Here is a 15,956-nt window from a genome sequence, read left to right as displayed (position 1 = left end):
CCGATAAACTGGGTATGAAGAAAGATTGAAACTTTGCTCATCAAGAAAGTGGTTGTGAGGGTTAAATGGCAAGTGTTAAGAATGTGGTGGATGTTGGTGGTGGATGATGATGGTGGGTGGTGGTGGTTGATATGAGTACGAAGAAAGATTTAATCTTTAGTTGAGTATCAAGTGTAAAGAAGATGGTGGATGGTGGTGGTGGGTGGTTGATATGGGTTTGAAGAAAAATGTATGTAAAGATTATGGGACTTTAATAGGTTTGCCGGAAAATGGTGGTGGTGGACGGCGGTGGACGGTGGTGGACTATGGTGGTGGTGGTTGAAATGGGTATGAAGAAAGATTCAATATTTGGACATAAAATGCATGGAAAAATTATGGGTTTGATGTAAAGATTCAATCTTTAGAGGTAAAATGTATGGAAAGATTATGGTGGTGGTGTGGTGGTTAGTGGTGGAGTTTGAAAAATGTTAGAACAAACCAATACTTCCGAAAAAATATAAGTTTCATCTAAAAACCATCGAATATCATATATTTGTAACAAAATTTATCTTTTTTAACATCTATTTTTTCTATGCAAAAAAGATGACTTTCATCTAAAAACAATCGAATTGCAAAGATTTGGAACAAAATTCATCTTTTCTGACAACTTTTCTTTTTATGCAAATAAAGATGAATTTCATCATAAATGCATCCGAGGAGATGAATTTAAAAAAAACGCGGAAAACCATGACTTTTAAAAATTCACGGGCCGGTAAATTTCATTCGAAAACCATGATTTCTATGGAGATGATTTTAGCTTGAAAAGTATCTAGGAAGACAGATTTCATTGTAAATCTCACGTCACCTTTACTCGTCTCATAATGTGACTGGTTAACAAAATCTCACGTCACGAATACCTATGTGTCGCCGGAGATGATTTTACTTGGACTATTTGGGACTTTTTAAAATTTTGGGACTATTTTGGGAATCTCTCTCTAACTTTGGACTATTTTGAGAATTTTCCCTTTATTATAAGGGGGGAAGGTGTGGTTCATTGTGATGGTTTTTCCATTGATTTGAAAAAATTTCACGAACCAAACGTACCATTTATTTTAATAATAAGAAAAAATGATCCAGTTACAACAGAGAGGCAGGTAAGCGGACAACAAGCTGCGCCGCCACCTCCCTTTTCCATTACTTTGACCACCCAATGATGTTGTGCCACATCACCCCACCCAAATCCATCATTAGTGATGGAATTTAGTGGGAGTGGTGTGTGTTTTTAGTTTTTATTTTTTATATATTTTTTAATAATATTACAACTTAAAATTTTAAAACAATATTACTAGAACATATTACAACTTAAAATTTAAAAACAATATTACTTCGTTTGCCCCTCGCGCCGTAAGATTCTTGAAACCATTCTTCGCTTGCTTCGACGTCGGCTACAATCTTTAGAAATAAAGATTTTGGCAAACGAAACCGATCCCTAAACTTCCCGTCATTGTATTTCGGTAAACGATCCTCCACAAAATAATCTTTCATTAGCACTTCGTGGGCATGTATACGATCACGATCCACAATTTTTTTTCTTTGGACGGCTCGAACCTTCAAGTTCGTTATATAACAACGGGAACCATTCAAGAATGTCATCGTCCGAAGACGAAGAGTTATCGGTGTCTAGCGGAAACGAGTTGCTTGGAAATTCCATATTTTTTTGTTTTAAAGTGGTGAAAGAAATAGGTTTTTGTAATAGAGCATTGAGAGTGTTTTGAGTTGGATTTAAATTGTAGGTTATTTATATTGTTTAAAAAAATTAAAATTTTCTTTTTTAATTCTCAACGATCACAACTCAACCCCCACCCTACCCAACGGTCATTTTTAACGCACGTGATCACCACCAAGGTCTTTCCCCCATCACGCGTGATGGGGTGCCGGCAACGATGTTTCACGCTATACAACGCGTGGTGGGAGCTCTCATCACGGACCACCCCCACCCCCTAATAGTATATAGTAGATTGCTCCCTCTCCTTTCTTGCATAGGACAAAACCTAATTAATGCCCTTGATTTGTCAATTGTTATAAGTCGTTGTAAAGATGTCACATTTGTTTTTTTTTTTTTTGAAGTTATTACAATGTTATGGACTTCAACCTTTGAGACAAATGGACAAAAGGAGTATGAAGTGTCAACTACGTATCACTGTGTCATTTGCATTCTCCTTACATTATTTCTTAGGGTCTCCTTTCTGTGGGTGGTCAGGGGTTCGAATCTCGCTGGGAGCGAAAATTAGTCAAAAGTAACTTCAAGGGGGGTTCCGAGGTGTTGGCCGTTCAAAAAAAAAATTTAAGCAAGTCCTTCCCCACAATTTGTTTTGAGAGTTTGAGCCTCTTGCAATATTAGATGCTCCATCATATTATCTACATATTTCAAAGGGTCTCAAGTTCTACATATTCACTGTATCAAAAGATAGATAATAGAGATACAAGAGAAGTGGTGTTTGAGAGATTCATTTTAATATCTGGTTTGATAAAAAATTACACAATGATAATCAAGTAATCAAACTTTGATTGTAAGGTAGGATGCTTATATGTTGAAGTTGTAATAATGTAAGGAGAATGCAAATGACACAGTGATGTACGAGGAAAACCCTTGATCCTTAGGATTGCCGGCACAAAACCTCGGGAGGCGACTGAACGTCGACCTACCTTAGACAATATTATAAATAAAATGAAAGATTACAAGTTTGGAAGTGTTTGATCGCTACTAGTAGTACAAGAGAGTGTGTATGAGTGTGTATTTGTGTCGTGTTACGATCAATACAACTTCTATTTGTAGTTACAATGATTATAATAAGTAATAACAAGCAATAATGAACATTAAATGCTCCGAAGAGGATCCTGGAACCGTTAGGGATTGTGTATCTTTGCCATTGACGAGTTGTAACTGCCTCCAACGTCCATAATCTTCAATGTTTGACCGAGTCTTCAACTAGACATTAATTGCTTTGTTGCTTGCAAGACTAAGTCAAGAATGAAAAGATAATGATAAGTAATAATGAAACTTACTGAGGATCCTGTTTGTCTGTGATCCTAATGCACTGCGAGAATTCTTCTGACGATTCTGCCTGTCAGGATCATTGAAATTTCACCCACAATAATATCCCTTTTCAACACCCATGTTTAGGTGAGTGATTTGTTTGTGAGATTTATCCCACTAAAACATATACAAACTTACGAGAGATTAACCCTTTTAAGATTTGGGAAAATATGTAAGGACAAGTGTGAAATGTTGAAAAGGTGATCTACTACGTAACCTTATCTCGTGGAGTATAATACGTAACGACTTAAAGGAAATTAAATATTTTCCTTTTCATTCTATCCTCTCTTTTCGTTTCTTTCATTTTAATAGAGATCCTCCCAAAATACTCTTTGTTTCTTCTAACTTTCTATTTCTTTTTTTTAATGGACTCGGGAACACACATTTTGTTTTTTCCTTTCTTTAACTGAGAACACAACAATTTCTTTCCATCCATCCATTTCCTTTTCTTTCCCGCCTCTGTTCCCAAATTTCATTTAAGAAATGAAAAGAAAAGCATGAGAGGAAAAGAAGAAAAGTCTTGTGTTTCCAAGCTTTATTAAAGGAAAGAAAAAAATGAATAAATAAAAAATATGTCCTTGAGTTTCATTTAGTGAACTCGGGAAGACAAACAAAAGTCGGGATGTTCAAAGTGTAAAGAAACAACTAAAAAAGATTAAAGAACCGACTACAAAACCAAACCGATAACTAAACCAAATCCTAAATAAACAATATTTTTTCCTACAATAACACCTTAATATATCCATAATCCATGTAGCTTCAATCAAGAAACACCACCACACCAACACAATGAATCTTTCAATTTTGGCGCGAGCCACATCATCTCTCCCAACAAGAACAAAAACACTCCATCGCACCATCTTCTTCAAACCCATTTCATGTTCTTCACTTCCATACACACCCACTTCACCAAACCCTTTATTCCTCCGCCCACCCATCTTCACCACCACTCTCTCAGACCTCACAAAGTTTCAATCTTGGGCCAAAACCCTAGCCTCATCAATCGGCCCATCTTTCGCAGAAACCGACAACGGCCCGGATGCCGAAACCCTCCACCGAGAACTCCATTGGCTCATCCAAGACACCCTCCAAAACCCTGATCAGTTTCCACCCAAATTCGATGCATTCGGTGTCGAAAGCGATAAAGTTTTGAACTTGAGGGTGGAATTGGGGGAATTGTATGAATTATGGAAGGAGCGGATCGAAATGCGCAGGCCGTTGCAGTATATTGTGGGGTGTGAGCATTGGAGGGACTTGGTGTTGTGTGTGGAAGAAGGGGTTTTGATTCCGAGGCCGGAGACCGAGCTGATTGTGGATTTGGTTGAGGGTGTGGTTAATGGGGATGTGGGGTTGAAGGATGGTGTTTGGGTGGATCTTGGGACGGGGAGTGGGGCGATTGCGATTGGGATTGGACGGGTGGTAGGGGATGGTGGGAAGGTTGTTGCGGTTGATGTTAGTCCTGTTGCGGTTCGGGTTGCTAAGTTTAATGTTGAAAGGTATAATATGCAGGTAATTTGGGAATGCCTTTTACATGTGATTAGATATAAATTAATAGGGCTGTAAACGTAATGAGACAAGCCGAGACAGGCTGTGTTCGGGCTCGGCTAGGCTAGGCTAGGCTAGGCTCGTGTATCCAAAGGAGTTGAAATATTGAACTCGAGCTCGAACTCGGCTTCCCATTTAGCTTAAAGAGTCGAAATATTAAGCTCAGGTTGGCTCGACCCCGTTATCGTTCAAATATCGAGCTCAAGTCGGCTTGGCCCGTTTATCTTAACAAGTTTAAATATTGAGCCCGAGCTCAAGCTTGGCTGGTAAAAGGCTCGAGCTGGCTTGTAAGAAGATTGATTCTGGCTCATAAAAAGCCCGAGGTGGCTTGTTTATCTAAAGTAAGCTTAATTTTGTATTTTTACATGTACTAATATGTATAAAAAGAAAAGAAAAACAGTATTACTTTTAAGATGCACATAATGCATAATTAATAAACTACAAAATTTATAATTTGTATATATTAAATATGGGTTTTAATTTAAACGAGCTGACGAGCCAGCTAAATGAGCCTAACAGGCGAGCCACGAGCCGTGAGCTTCTCAAATAGCTTTGCAAATTAACAGAAGATTCCTAATTTATATCAGGATAAAGTTTGTGTAAAGCAAGGGTCATGGTTTGAACCATTAAGCGGGTTTGAAGGTCGAGTTGCAGGGCTTGTAAGCAATCCACCCTACATTCCGAGTGGACACATTAACGGGCTCCAAGCGGAAGTTGGTAGACATGAACCGATACTGGCTTTAGATGGTGGTCAAGATGGCTTGTCTGACCTTCTGCATATTTGCAATGGTGCTTCTGTTATGCTAAAATCTGGTGGATTTTTCGCCTTTGAGGTAATGATTTTGTTATTAATTATAATGTCATGTTAGAGTGGCGGTTTTGACCCGATTAGTTAAGAAGTTTTGTTTAGGGCAAGCAGCCCAGATTTGGCGAATTTGAAAATTTAGTCAATTTAGTCAAAAGTGGAATGGGTCAAACGGTCGAACAAGATTTGGTCTGATGATGCTTAACCAGATCGGGCTTAATGAAAAATGTCTTAGGCCCAGTCGCCATAATTCAGCCCATTGGGCCTAACACGACCCACACTCCTAACTATTGACAGTTATCAAGTCTTTTTTTTAAAGCATACAACCTCAAAAGTCGTTTTATTTAAGTTTTTTTCTAAAAGTTTTAGAAAAGTCAACCCAAATTGACCCAGTTTGTTTAGAACTGCACCAACAAGACCTCTTTTGACCCGTTAATTCATCTTTAAGATGCTATTTTGCATTCAAGTTTTAGTGCCATTTTGACCCATTTTTATTTGTGATTTTTTTTTGCAGACGAATGGTGAAGATCAATGCAGGTTTCTTGTAGATCATATGAAATCTGTTCATAAAGACAGCTTTTATGATCTCAAGATTGTACCAGATTTTGCTGGAATCCAGCGTTTTGTAACCGGGATCAGATTATAAATTGTTAAAAACTTTACCTGTAAGATGTAACATTATTGCTGCTCATTTCATACATGCATGAGTTTGTTTTTTGTTTTACATGAACATTTTGACCCGCATAATTATAAATGGTTGACCTGTTTTTTTTTTTTTTTGTTTTTTTTTCTTTTCTTAAACGGGTCGAGCTATAAAATATAACTAATAGTTGGATACGATGAAAGTCGAGTGGACACATGGCACGTTCGACACATCAAAGATCTTGTTTTAAGCATAAACAAACGGTCATATAACCTGTTAAAAGTGTCTTGTTTTAAGCATAAACAAACGGTCATATAACCTGTTAAAAGTGGTGGTCTGTATGAACAATATCGGTCACCACTTTTTCTATATATATAATTATTAAACCTCCCCTTTAACATTAATGGATGCCAACCCTGATGCCTTTTAATATGTAAAAACATAAAAAAAAATAAAGCCATCAAAATGGACTTTTGCTTTAGACATAAATCATTAATGGATCCACCTTTCAGTCAACAAATCAAACCCCACAAGGACTAAATTCTTAGGCCATTGAAAATGGACTTCTGTATTTTATTTTCCAAACTAAATCTTTATATTTGAGTGTTACTGATAATAGAATTTGATGGAGGAAAGAAGTGTGATCAAGACCAACTTGATCTTTCACTTTCTTATTGTGTTTTATGCATCAATAACTTCTACCTTCGCTGCAGACACGCTGTCTGTAAACCAAACCGTTAGATATAACGAAACCATCGTTTCCCGGCAAGAAACCTTTGAACTCGGTTTCTTTCGCACCAGTAAGTCCATGAACATTTATGTAGCAATCTGGTACAAGAAAATACCAAACCGGACCGTTGTATGGGTAGCCAACCGGAACATGCCACTCGTACATACCTCCTGCGAGCTAACTCTCACCCTTCAAGGAGTTCTCATCATCCAGGACGCCACCAAGGGCGATATAGTATGGTCGTCAGTGAACTCGTCAACCACGTCAGTGAAGAATCCGATCGCTCAGCTTCTAGATACCGGCAACTTTATAATTCAAAATCAAGGAAATCCCATATGGCAAAGTTTTGACAACATGACAGATACTTTACTTCCCGGAATGAAGTTAGGCTGGGATTTAGTTACGGGGCTTAACAGATACTTGACGTCATGGAAATCCGTCGATGATCCTGCGGTCGGTGAGTTTTCATTCAGGATTTACGCCAGTGGTTACCCTCAGCTATTCATCTGGAAAGGCCAGGAAATAATATTCAGGGGAGGTCCATGGAACGGGCTCAGGTTTACTGGGATTTCTCAGTTGAAATCGAACCCGTTTTACAGCTTCACCTTTGTTATTAATGAGAAAGAAATATACTACCAATATAGTCTTATAGATACTTCAGCTATTACTCGGGCGGTGTTACTAACAGATGGTCGAATAGAGCTCTTCTTTTGGATTGATAGCAGACACGAATGGAACCCTTTTTTGGCCCGACAAAACGATATTTGTGATCAATACGCTTTGTGTGGGAAGTTCGGGAGCTGCAACGTTGACAAGTCTCCAGTTTGTGAATGTTTAAACGGGTTTGAACCCGCATCTCCTGATCAGTGGAAAATTACGGATTGGTCACACGGGTGTCGACATATTATCCCTTTGGACTGTGACCCGGGGGAAGGGTTCAACAAGTATACAAATTTGAAGTTACCCGACACTTGGGAGTCATGGTATAAACGGACCATGACCCTTGTAGAATGTGAGAAGATGTGTAAAAGTAACTGTTCGTGTACTGCGTACACGTATACGAATATATCAGGGACGACGAGTGGTTGCTTGTTATGGTTCGGTGGCCTAATTGATATCAGAACGTTTGCTGAAGGCGGGGACACTCTTTATATACGACTCTCAGCTTCCGAGTTAGGTAATTAAAACGATATTTTAATTTTCGTTAGTAACTTTATAAACATCTGTCTATAATGTCAAATTAATTAACACATTTTCGTACGGACTTGATAGAAAACACAAGAAGCTCAAATTCGGGGAAAAGAGTACTAATTATTGTCCCCATAGCAGTTGTGGTGTCGGTCATACTAGTTTCTGTATACTTGTTTTATCGTTATAATAGGAAGAAGCGGCTGCAGCAAGGTATTTCTCTACTTATGAATCACATTTTTACTACAAACATTATTGTTTAAATAAAATAATTTATTTAATTTAATTTGATTTATTTTGATGTTTAGAAGACACTATTTCTAATGAATCAAATTGACATAGAAACATCTATCTTGTCACTTATATGCACCTGCAATTTTACTAGTTCCTTTAACAAAAGCTGCGTTTTTATTTATTTATTTATTTATGTTAAGTTAAAAATGGAAGTGGTGATGAAGATCTAGAGCTACCACTATTTGGCTTGTCTGCAATACTTAAAGCGACCAACAACTTTTTGATGAACAACAAACTCGGAGAGGGCGGTTTTGGACCGGTTTACAAGGTATTATATCACTATATATTCTTCTATGTAGTATATATGGTGTTCATGTGTTAGTGCAAGATGATTTATAGCTTAAGTTATAGAATATTCTTAGTCGAATAAAAAACTGTTGTAACATATTTATGTGACACATATCTGTTATGGTGAAACATGTTGTGTTCGAAGATGTATAGAACCTATGGTGCCATACTTTATACTTATCTTAAAAAGTTATATGTCAGGGTGTACTTGAAGACGCACAAGAAATAGCAGTGAAGCGGCTAGCAAAAACGTCCACTCAAGGAGTTCATGAGTTCATGAACGAAGTCATCTCGATATCTAAACTACAACATCGGAATCTGGTCAAGCTCATGGGCTGCTGCATAGAGGGAGCCGAAATGATGTTGATCTATGAATACATGCCAAACTGTAAGGCCCCGAACCCGGTGACCCTACTTTAGCGTCGGATTTACTCATAAACACAGTTCTTCAAATCAGAGTTTATTAAAACTTTTCGCGGAATATAAAACATCAATAATTTGTTACAAAACATTAAATCTTTTCTTTGATACCATAACACAAAACTTTATATTTAAAACATCTTTACTTCTTTCTTCAGATGCCAGCCGTTCAATCCATGCCGTGTGTCATCCTCATGCTAACTCTATAATCAGCTCACCTGCGTGCATACTAAAAGTCAGCTACGCTGAGTGAGTTCTAGTTAATCGAACGCCATACAATACATACACATACACACATATCCGTAGATACATATCCATACTTCACTAGTCACCCTTCTGTTCTACATACATACTTGCTACCATACATACATACATATCTACAATCACTAACCTCAGTCTACCGAGAGTACGTTCGTAGTTCACCGTCTATACCTGTACTCAAGGTCGTGAACACGTACAAGGTTCGCAGTCCTTACCTATGTTCACCATTTATGGTACGTACAAGGATCGCGGTCCTTCCCTATACCATAGTACATCCACAACACGTACAAGGTTCGCAGTCCTTCCCTATGTTGCAACCTAATTCATAGCACGTACGAGGTTCGCAGTCCTCCCCTATGCTACAAAATCAGCACGTATAAGGTTCACAGTCCTTTCCTATGCTGAAATACATCCACAACACGTACAAGGTTCGCAGTCCTTCCCTATGTTGCAACCTAATTCATAGCACGTACGAGGTTCGCAGTCCTCCCCTATGCTACAAATACAGCACGTATAAGGTTCACAGTCCTTTCCTATGCTGACGCCTATCTACATTACGTATAAGGTTCGCAGTCCTTATCTACGTTTACATATATCATCTACTTCACGTATAAGGCTCGCAGTCCTTAACTACGCCATCACCAGCCGAGTCTATGTCCGACAGAAGCTAGAGGGATTTGCCATCCTAACTTACTATGTCGAACGTAGAACTCACATGCCATTCGTGTACCTATATACACATACTTACATTATAACATAAGAACACTCTAGGCATTCTTTACCTCATTCATTTAACAACCATACCCCTTGTCGTTACGTGCAATATCCGAAGATCGTTCACGCCCCGACAAGTATTCATTTGAAATATTCATACATCTTCGATATATAATATTCGTACCTTTATTTTTAACCTGACAGTACGCGCAATATCCGAAGATCGTTCGCGTACCGACAAACAATCATTCATATCTATCACACATATCACATATGACATACACTTATCACTTAGGATAAATGTATTAACAACACATCGAGTATGCACACAGCCCCGAAAACATAACAAGGAATGGGGCTAGAAACTCACCTGAACACGGTTACGTTCACCGTTAATCGTAATCCCTTTCTTCAGCTGTGCACGGCTGACTATATAACAAGTACACGTATCAAACAACTATCACTACTCATATCATCTTTCCAGTCTTAACTACTACCCACAACGAACGGGGGTCCGGGGGCAGCGCCCCTGGCAGCGGGGTCTAGGGGCGGCAGCCCCTAGCAGGGTCCAAGGGGCAGAGCCCCTGGCTGGGGTCGAGCTGCCAGGTCAGCTTGGAAAAAATTTATTTACATTAACTGTCTTAACACATTTTCCATTAGGTTTTTAATTTATTTTCTAAGCGAACTTAACTTTAGGCGAAGTTAAACCTTAAGCGAACTTAGCTTTAGGCGAAGTTAAACTTTAGGCGAACTTAGCTTTAGGCGAAGTTACCAGCTAGGCGAACTTAGATTTACAGCGAAGTTGCCATCAGGCGAACTTAGCTTGCAGGCGAAGTTAAACCTTAGGCGAACTTAGCTTTAGGCGAAGTTAAACCATAGGCGAACTTAGCTTTAGGCGAAGTTCATCAGGCGAACTTAGCTTGCAGGCGAAGTTCATCAGGCGAACTTAGCTTGCAGGCGAAGTTGTCGTCTGCAGGTTCTATTCGCTCTTAAATCCTTCGTTCCTTAACCAAATAACTCGATTTAGGTACCCATGGAATCGTCTGACCAGCGCCTACAAACCCCAACCATCAAATCGACCTAACATCGATGTTTAGAGGGTGCGATTTAGGCATATAGGTTACGGGTCCTTTTTATCAATCGATTAACCCATCAAATCATAACCATTTTCAGTAAGTTTAGCTTTGTTGGATTCGTTTTTACCATACAAACTCAGATCTACCATTTCTCAAATCAAACCGAACCCATACGAACGATTTCTAACCATAAACGTACCTTGAACGAGTCGAACTTACGAACACGAGCTGGTCTTGTTGCTTTGGTTCGTCACGACGATCTAGCACCAACTAACGCTTACTCTCTCTCGGATCCTGCTCGTTTATGGTGTGTGTTTTTGAATGTGTAGAGATTAGAATGGAAAGAGATGAGGTTTAGGGTTTTATGGTGGTTTAGGGGATATTTATATCCCTTAAAGCCCATGGACCTAAGGCCCATTCTCATTTAACCCATCTCAAATAATCTAACACTAGCCCGACTCATACCAACTCCTACTCTATTATTTATTTCCCGAACCCGAGTCAACTTTCCCTCTATTATTAAGTAATATAATTAATATCATTTTGGAAATTTCGGGATGTTACACAAACAAAAGCCTCGACTCCTTTATATTTGGTAAATGGAACAATAATCAAAGTAGCTAAAACATAGAAAGTTATCAAATTAACAATTACGTAACCTAAACTTCTAACTATTCGCAGATGAAACACAAAGTGAACTGCTTGATTGGCCAGCACGTTACCACATTATCGAAGGAATTGCTCGTGGACTTCTTTATCTTCATCAGGATTCTAGGCTCAGAATCATACATAGAGATCTCAAAGCGAGCAATATTTTGCTTGACAAGGATATGAACCCGAAGATATCGGATTTTGGTTTGGCTAGAACTTTTGGAGGAAATCAAAACGAGGCAAACACAAACCGAGTGGTTGGCACATAGTGAGATTCACCTACCCTAAGTGCCTCATCCAAGTTTATATAGTAAACACTTACGTTAACTTTAATTCTTCACAGTGGCTACATGGCGCCAGAGTATGCGGCAAGGGGTATCTTTTCGATAAAATCAGACATATATAGCTTTGGCGTATTGGTGCTAGAGATTGTGTGTGGGGAGAAAAACAAAGATTTTTCTCACGAGGAACATTGCAACAACCTTATTGGACATGTAAGTTTCGGCCTTTTAATATTGAGATGGAAATTTGTATAAAAAAACTAGATTCTAAAATGCTTTGCTTTTATTTTAAAGGGATATTGGATTTTAATAATCCAAACTTTGTCCTATTGGCTGAAACTAAGCCAAACTTTAAAAATGTACCACAATATTCCAAAGTTTCGACCTATTGGCCGCCAATGAGCTTTTCACTAATGGGGTTTCCGTTAATTTTTTATGACGTGTACTGCTTATGTGGTAAAAAAAATTTTTAAAATAAAATTAAAATTTCTAACCAAAATAAACGAATCGAACCACTTTTTTCAATAAAAATAAACGAAAGAACTACTTTTCAACCACTTTTTTTAACAAAGTAAATGAATCGGACTACGTTTCCAACAAAAATAAACGAACCAAACAACTTAAGTAAATAAAAAATAAACGAACCGAACTACCTTTTTTTTATCAAAAAATAAACGAACAGAACTACTTTTTTAGTTTTAATAAAAATAAATGAACCAAGCCACTTTTTGTTAACAAAATCAACGAACCAAAGTACCAAACCACTTTTGTTAACAAAAATCAATGAACCGAACCACTTTTTTTTTTAACAAAAATCAACTAATCAAACCACTTTTTTTTAACAAAATCAACTAACCGAACTACTATTCTAATAAAACACATTTCGGGTCGGAAGTGGTTCATGCCAGAACAGTGGTGATGGTGGTTCGGTTTGTTTATTTTTGTTAAAAACAAATGGTTCGGTTCGTTTATTTTTGTTAGAAAAGTAGTTCCGTTCGTTTATTTTTGTTTAAAAAGGTGGTTCGGTTCATTTATTTTGGTTAGGAAATTTAATTTTAATTTAAAAATATTTTTTTACCACATAAGCAGTCCACGTCACGGTTTTTGCCACATCATCTACATCATCAAAAACTAAGGCAATATAACCCCGTTAGCGAAAAGCTCGTTGGCAGCCAATAGGTTGAAACTTGGGAGTTTTGTGGTACATATATAAAGTTTGAGCTAGCGCCAACCAATGAAACAAACTTTGGATCAATATCCCTATTTTAAATAATTATCGTATTCACCCATATAAAGTAAATTAGTTAAAAAAATAATATTTATAATTGAAAATTTGAAATCCTCCTAAGATTACCAAAAATTGACAACCTACAAAGATTATCAGAAATCAGTTTTTTATATTTTTTCAAAAAACTATTACCAAAATAGAAATGATAACAAAGTTGGTTACTCGTCTATTGTTCGTGGCAGGCATGGGGACTCCATAATGAGGGTAGATCATTGCAGTTAGTTGCTAAGTGTCTAGGTGAATCAATCAACGTGTCTCAGGTTCTATGGTCAATTCACGTTGGTTTGTTGTGTGTTCAACGTCACCCTGAAGATCGTCCAACAATGACTAGCGTGATCCTGATGTTAGGGGGTGAGGGTCCATTGCCTTCACCCAATGAACCAGGATTTTACGTTGGAAAATCTACGCAAGATACCACTCGTTCTACAAGCTCATATGGAGCAAGTTCGAACAATGAGCTAAGCATTACAACGTTGGATGGCAGATGAAATGAAAGTTGCGTGTATTAAACTCGTCTTATCACATAGGTGATTATAAATCAGAACCTGCTTGTATACCAAGATTCTTAAACGAGGACGCATCTCGTGACTGCTACAAGATGAACAATTGGTTTGCATTCTATCATCGGTATTCCCAGATTTCGCTACTGGTCTAACTTGGTCCTCATGTGGTATGCTTCCAAGGTCGCAACGGGCGTGCTTAGGTACTTAACTTTTATATTTTCGGTTATCTTCATTGTGTTTATATATCTTCTTGATCCATAGATGTAAACAATGTAAATCACCACCAAGAAAGGTGGGGAGGCTTTGTACATATAATATAAAATAATAATATACAATGAGTTATGAGAATAACTTTGGGGACAACCAAATAGTAAATACAATGAGTTACCATGATATCTGGAGTTTGTAGCGAAACGATGGTGGACCAAGCCAAGGCGTAGCATAGACCGAAAGTATTCAAATTGAGCACAGGAGAGACGTTTGGTGAAGATATCAGGCACTTGAAGCTTCGCTGGAACTTGTATATTACTTCCATGAAGAGACTAGTTTCCAAATAAAGTGATAATCTAAGTCAATATGTTTTGCTCGTTTGTGTGAAACTAGATTTCGAGCCAAAAATACCGAACTCCGGCTTTCACAGCCTCTAAGGTTCGTTGATCCGTATGCACCACGATACGTGTGCAAGTTACATTTTTCTTTATACAGTCTTAAACAGGCTCTAGGTCGTGGTTCAACAGGTTTACTCGTTTATTAATTATTACTATAAAGGAGTTCAAGAGCAGTGTGCCACAATTCTTTATTTGTCTATCGACATGGTTCCGAGATCACTCACTTTAATTTTATATTGAATGGCATTCTTGTTACCGCGTCATCACGGTTTTTAGTCCACGAGTTTACGGTCTACTTCTGGTTATTGTTCTTTTGGAGCTTCATGTTTCCTTGCGTCGTGCAACAATTGTCTTTTGCGATAATGTCTCGGCTGTATATTTGGCCGGAAATCTGGTTCAGTATCCGACAAAACACATTGAAATCGATACAAGTATCTTATATGCAAGGCCGGCTATGAGGCCCTGGTGGACAACCGACCCCGGCCCGACACCCCGAAGGCCTGAATTTTTGTTTTTTTTAATTATATACATTTTTTTAAATGTATTTTTAATATTTAAACCCAATTTCTCAACTAATTTGAGGCCCACTTTTTTTCCGCCTTCTGCCCAAAAACTTTTCACGATTCTCAAAGACGACCTTGCTTATATGATTTTTTCTTAATTTAAATTTTCTCTGAATTAAAAGCAAAGCGTATATATAATTCACATAGAAATTTTGTTATTAGGGGGTGTTTGGGATTGCTTATTTTCATCAACTTATAACTTATAAACTTTTAGAAAAGTAATAAGGCGTTTGGGATTGCTTATATTTGTGAGATGAAAAGTAGCATAAATTACACTTTTGTAACTTATTAACTTAATGAAAAGTTATAAGAAGGTAAATAAGGAATCCCAAACACCCCCTTAGACCACTCTCATTGACAAACCCAAAATAGGTTTGTGACACTATATTTGAATTAAAAAATATATAAAAAAGCCAAAATATATGGCAAACGGTTTGGTGCACCAAACTTGTCTACAATGTTTGGGTTTGCCACATGTCATCTCTTGAATGGACTTGCCTGTTTAATTTCTTTTCCTTTTTTTATCACACTAATTAGTTTTAGCTTTAATCTTGTTTTTTTCTAATAACTTTTAATGATTAAGTTTTTAAAAAAATCAAAAAACATAGTCTTGTTCAACTTTTTTTTATGAACACACCGGTATAAATTTTATAAAAAAAAATAAGTTTGTTTAAAAATATACTTTTTAATATAAAATAAATATTAATCAATACCGAATTTTTTTATTTTTTTTAAATAATTTCAATTAGATATATATTGTTTATTTTACATAAAGAAATTATTTTTTATATTTCTAGTCACTTTTAATAAGCAAAACAACAATTATAAATTTTATTTAATTAATAAAAAGTAGTGAATGTTGGGTTGCTAATGAATGTGAAAAGTTTGGTTGGGTAAACGGAAGAGAAAGAAATTAATTTTATGATAAAAATTGGATTGGGTTGGTTTGTGAATGAGGATGGTGTTAAACAAGTCATTGAACATCATCATGACATAATCGAAGTATACTAAACCTCATGTCA

The 15,956-nt window shown here is 37.3% G+C and overlaps 2 protein-coding genes across 2 annotated transcripts; both read left to right on the top strand.

Annotated features, from left to right (window-relative positions):
- Positions 1–3,865: 3,865 nt before the first annotated feature.
- LOC143587323 (uncharacterized) lies at positions 3,866–6,893 on the top strand. Its single transcript, XM_077068646.1, has 4 exons — positions 3,866–4,585; positions 5,209–5,454; positions 5,941–6,091; positions 6,783–6,893. Exons 1-3 carry the CDS (start codon positions 3,866–3,868, stop codon positions 6,070–6,072), a joined length of 1,098 nt encoding a protein of 365 aa, XP_076924761.1. The 3' UTR covers positions 6,073–6,091; positions 6,783–6,893.
- LOC143587324 (G-type lectin S-receptor-like serine/threonine-protein kinase At4g27290) lies at positions 6,622–14,034 on the top strand. Its single transcript, XM_077068648.1, has 8 exons — positions 6,622–7,976; positions 8,072–8,200; positions 8,422–8,549; positions 8,771–8,951; positions 11,606–11,635; positions 11,722–11,959; positions 12,035–12,185; positions 13,443–14,034. Exons 1-8 carry the CDS (start codon positions 6,695–6,697, stop codon positions 13,746–13,748), a joined length of 2,445 nt encoding a protein of 814 aa, XP_076924763.1. The 5' UTR covers positions 6,622–6,694; the 3' UTR covers positions 13,749–14,034.
- Positions 14,035–15,956: the final 1,922 nt, after the last annotated feature.

Source organism: Bidens hawaiensis, unplaced genomic scaffold (genome assembly GCF_021521415.1).
Source record: "Bidens hawaiensis isolate Kalapana, Puna unplaced genomic scaffold, B.hawaiensis_p1.1 tig00035458_1, whole genome shotgun sequence".
Taxonomy (NCBI): Eukaryota; Viridiplantae; Streptophyta; class Magnoliopsida; order Asterales; family Asteraceae; genus Bidens; species Bidens hawaiensis.
The sequence above is the reverse complement of the archived record's forward strand: the minus strand, read 5'-3'. Positions and strand labels throughout refer to the sequence as shown.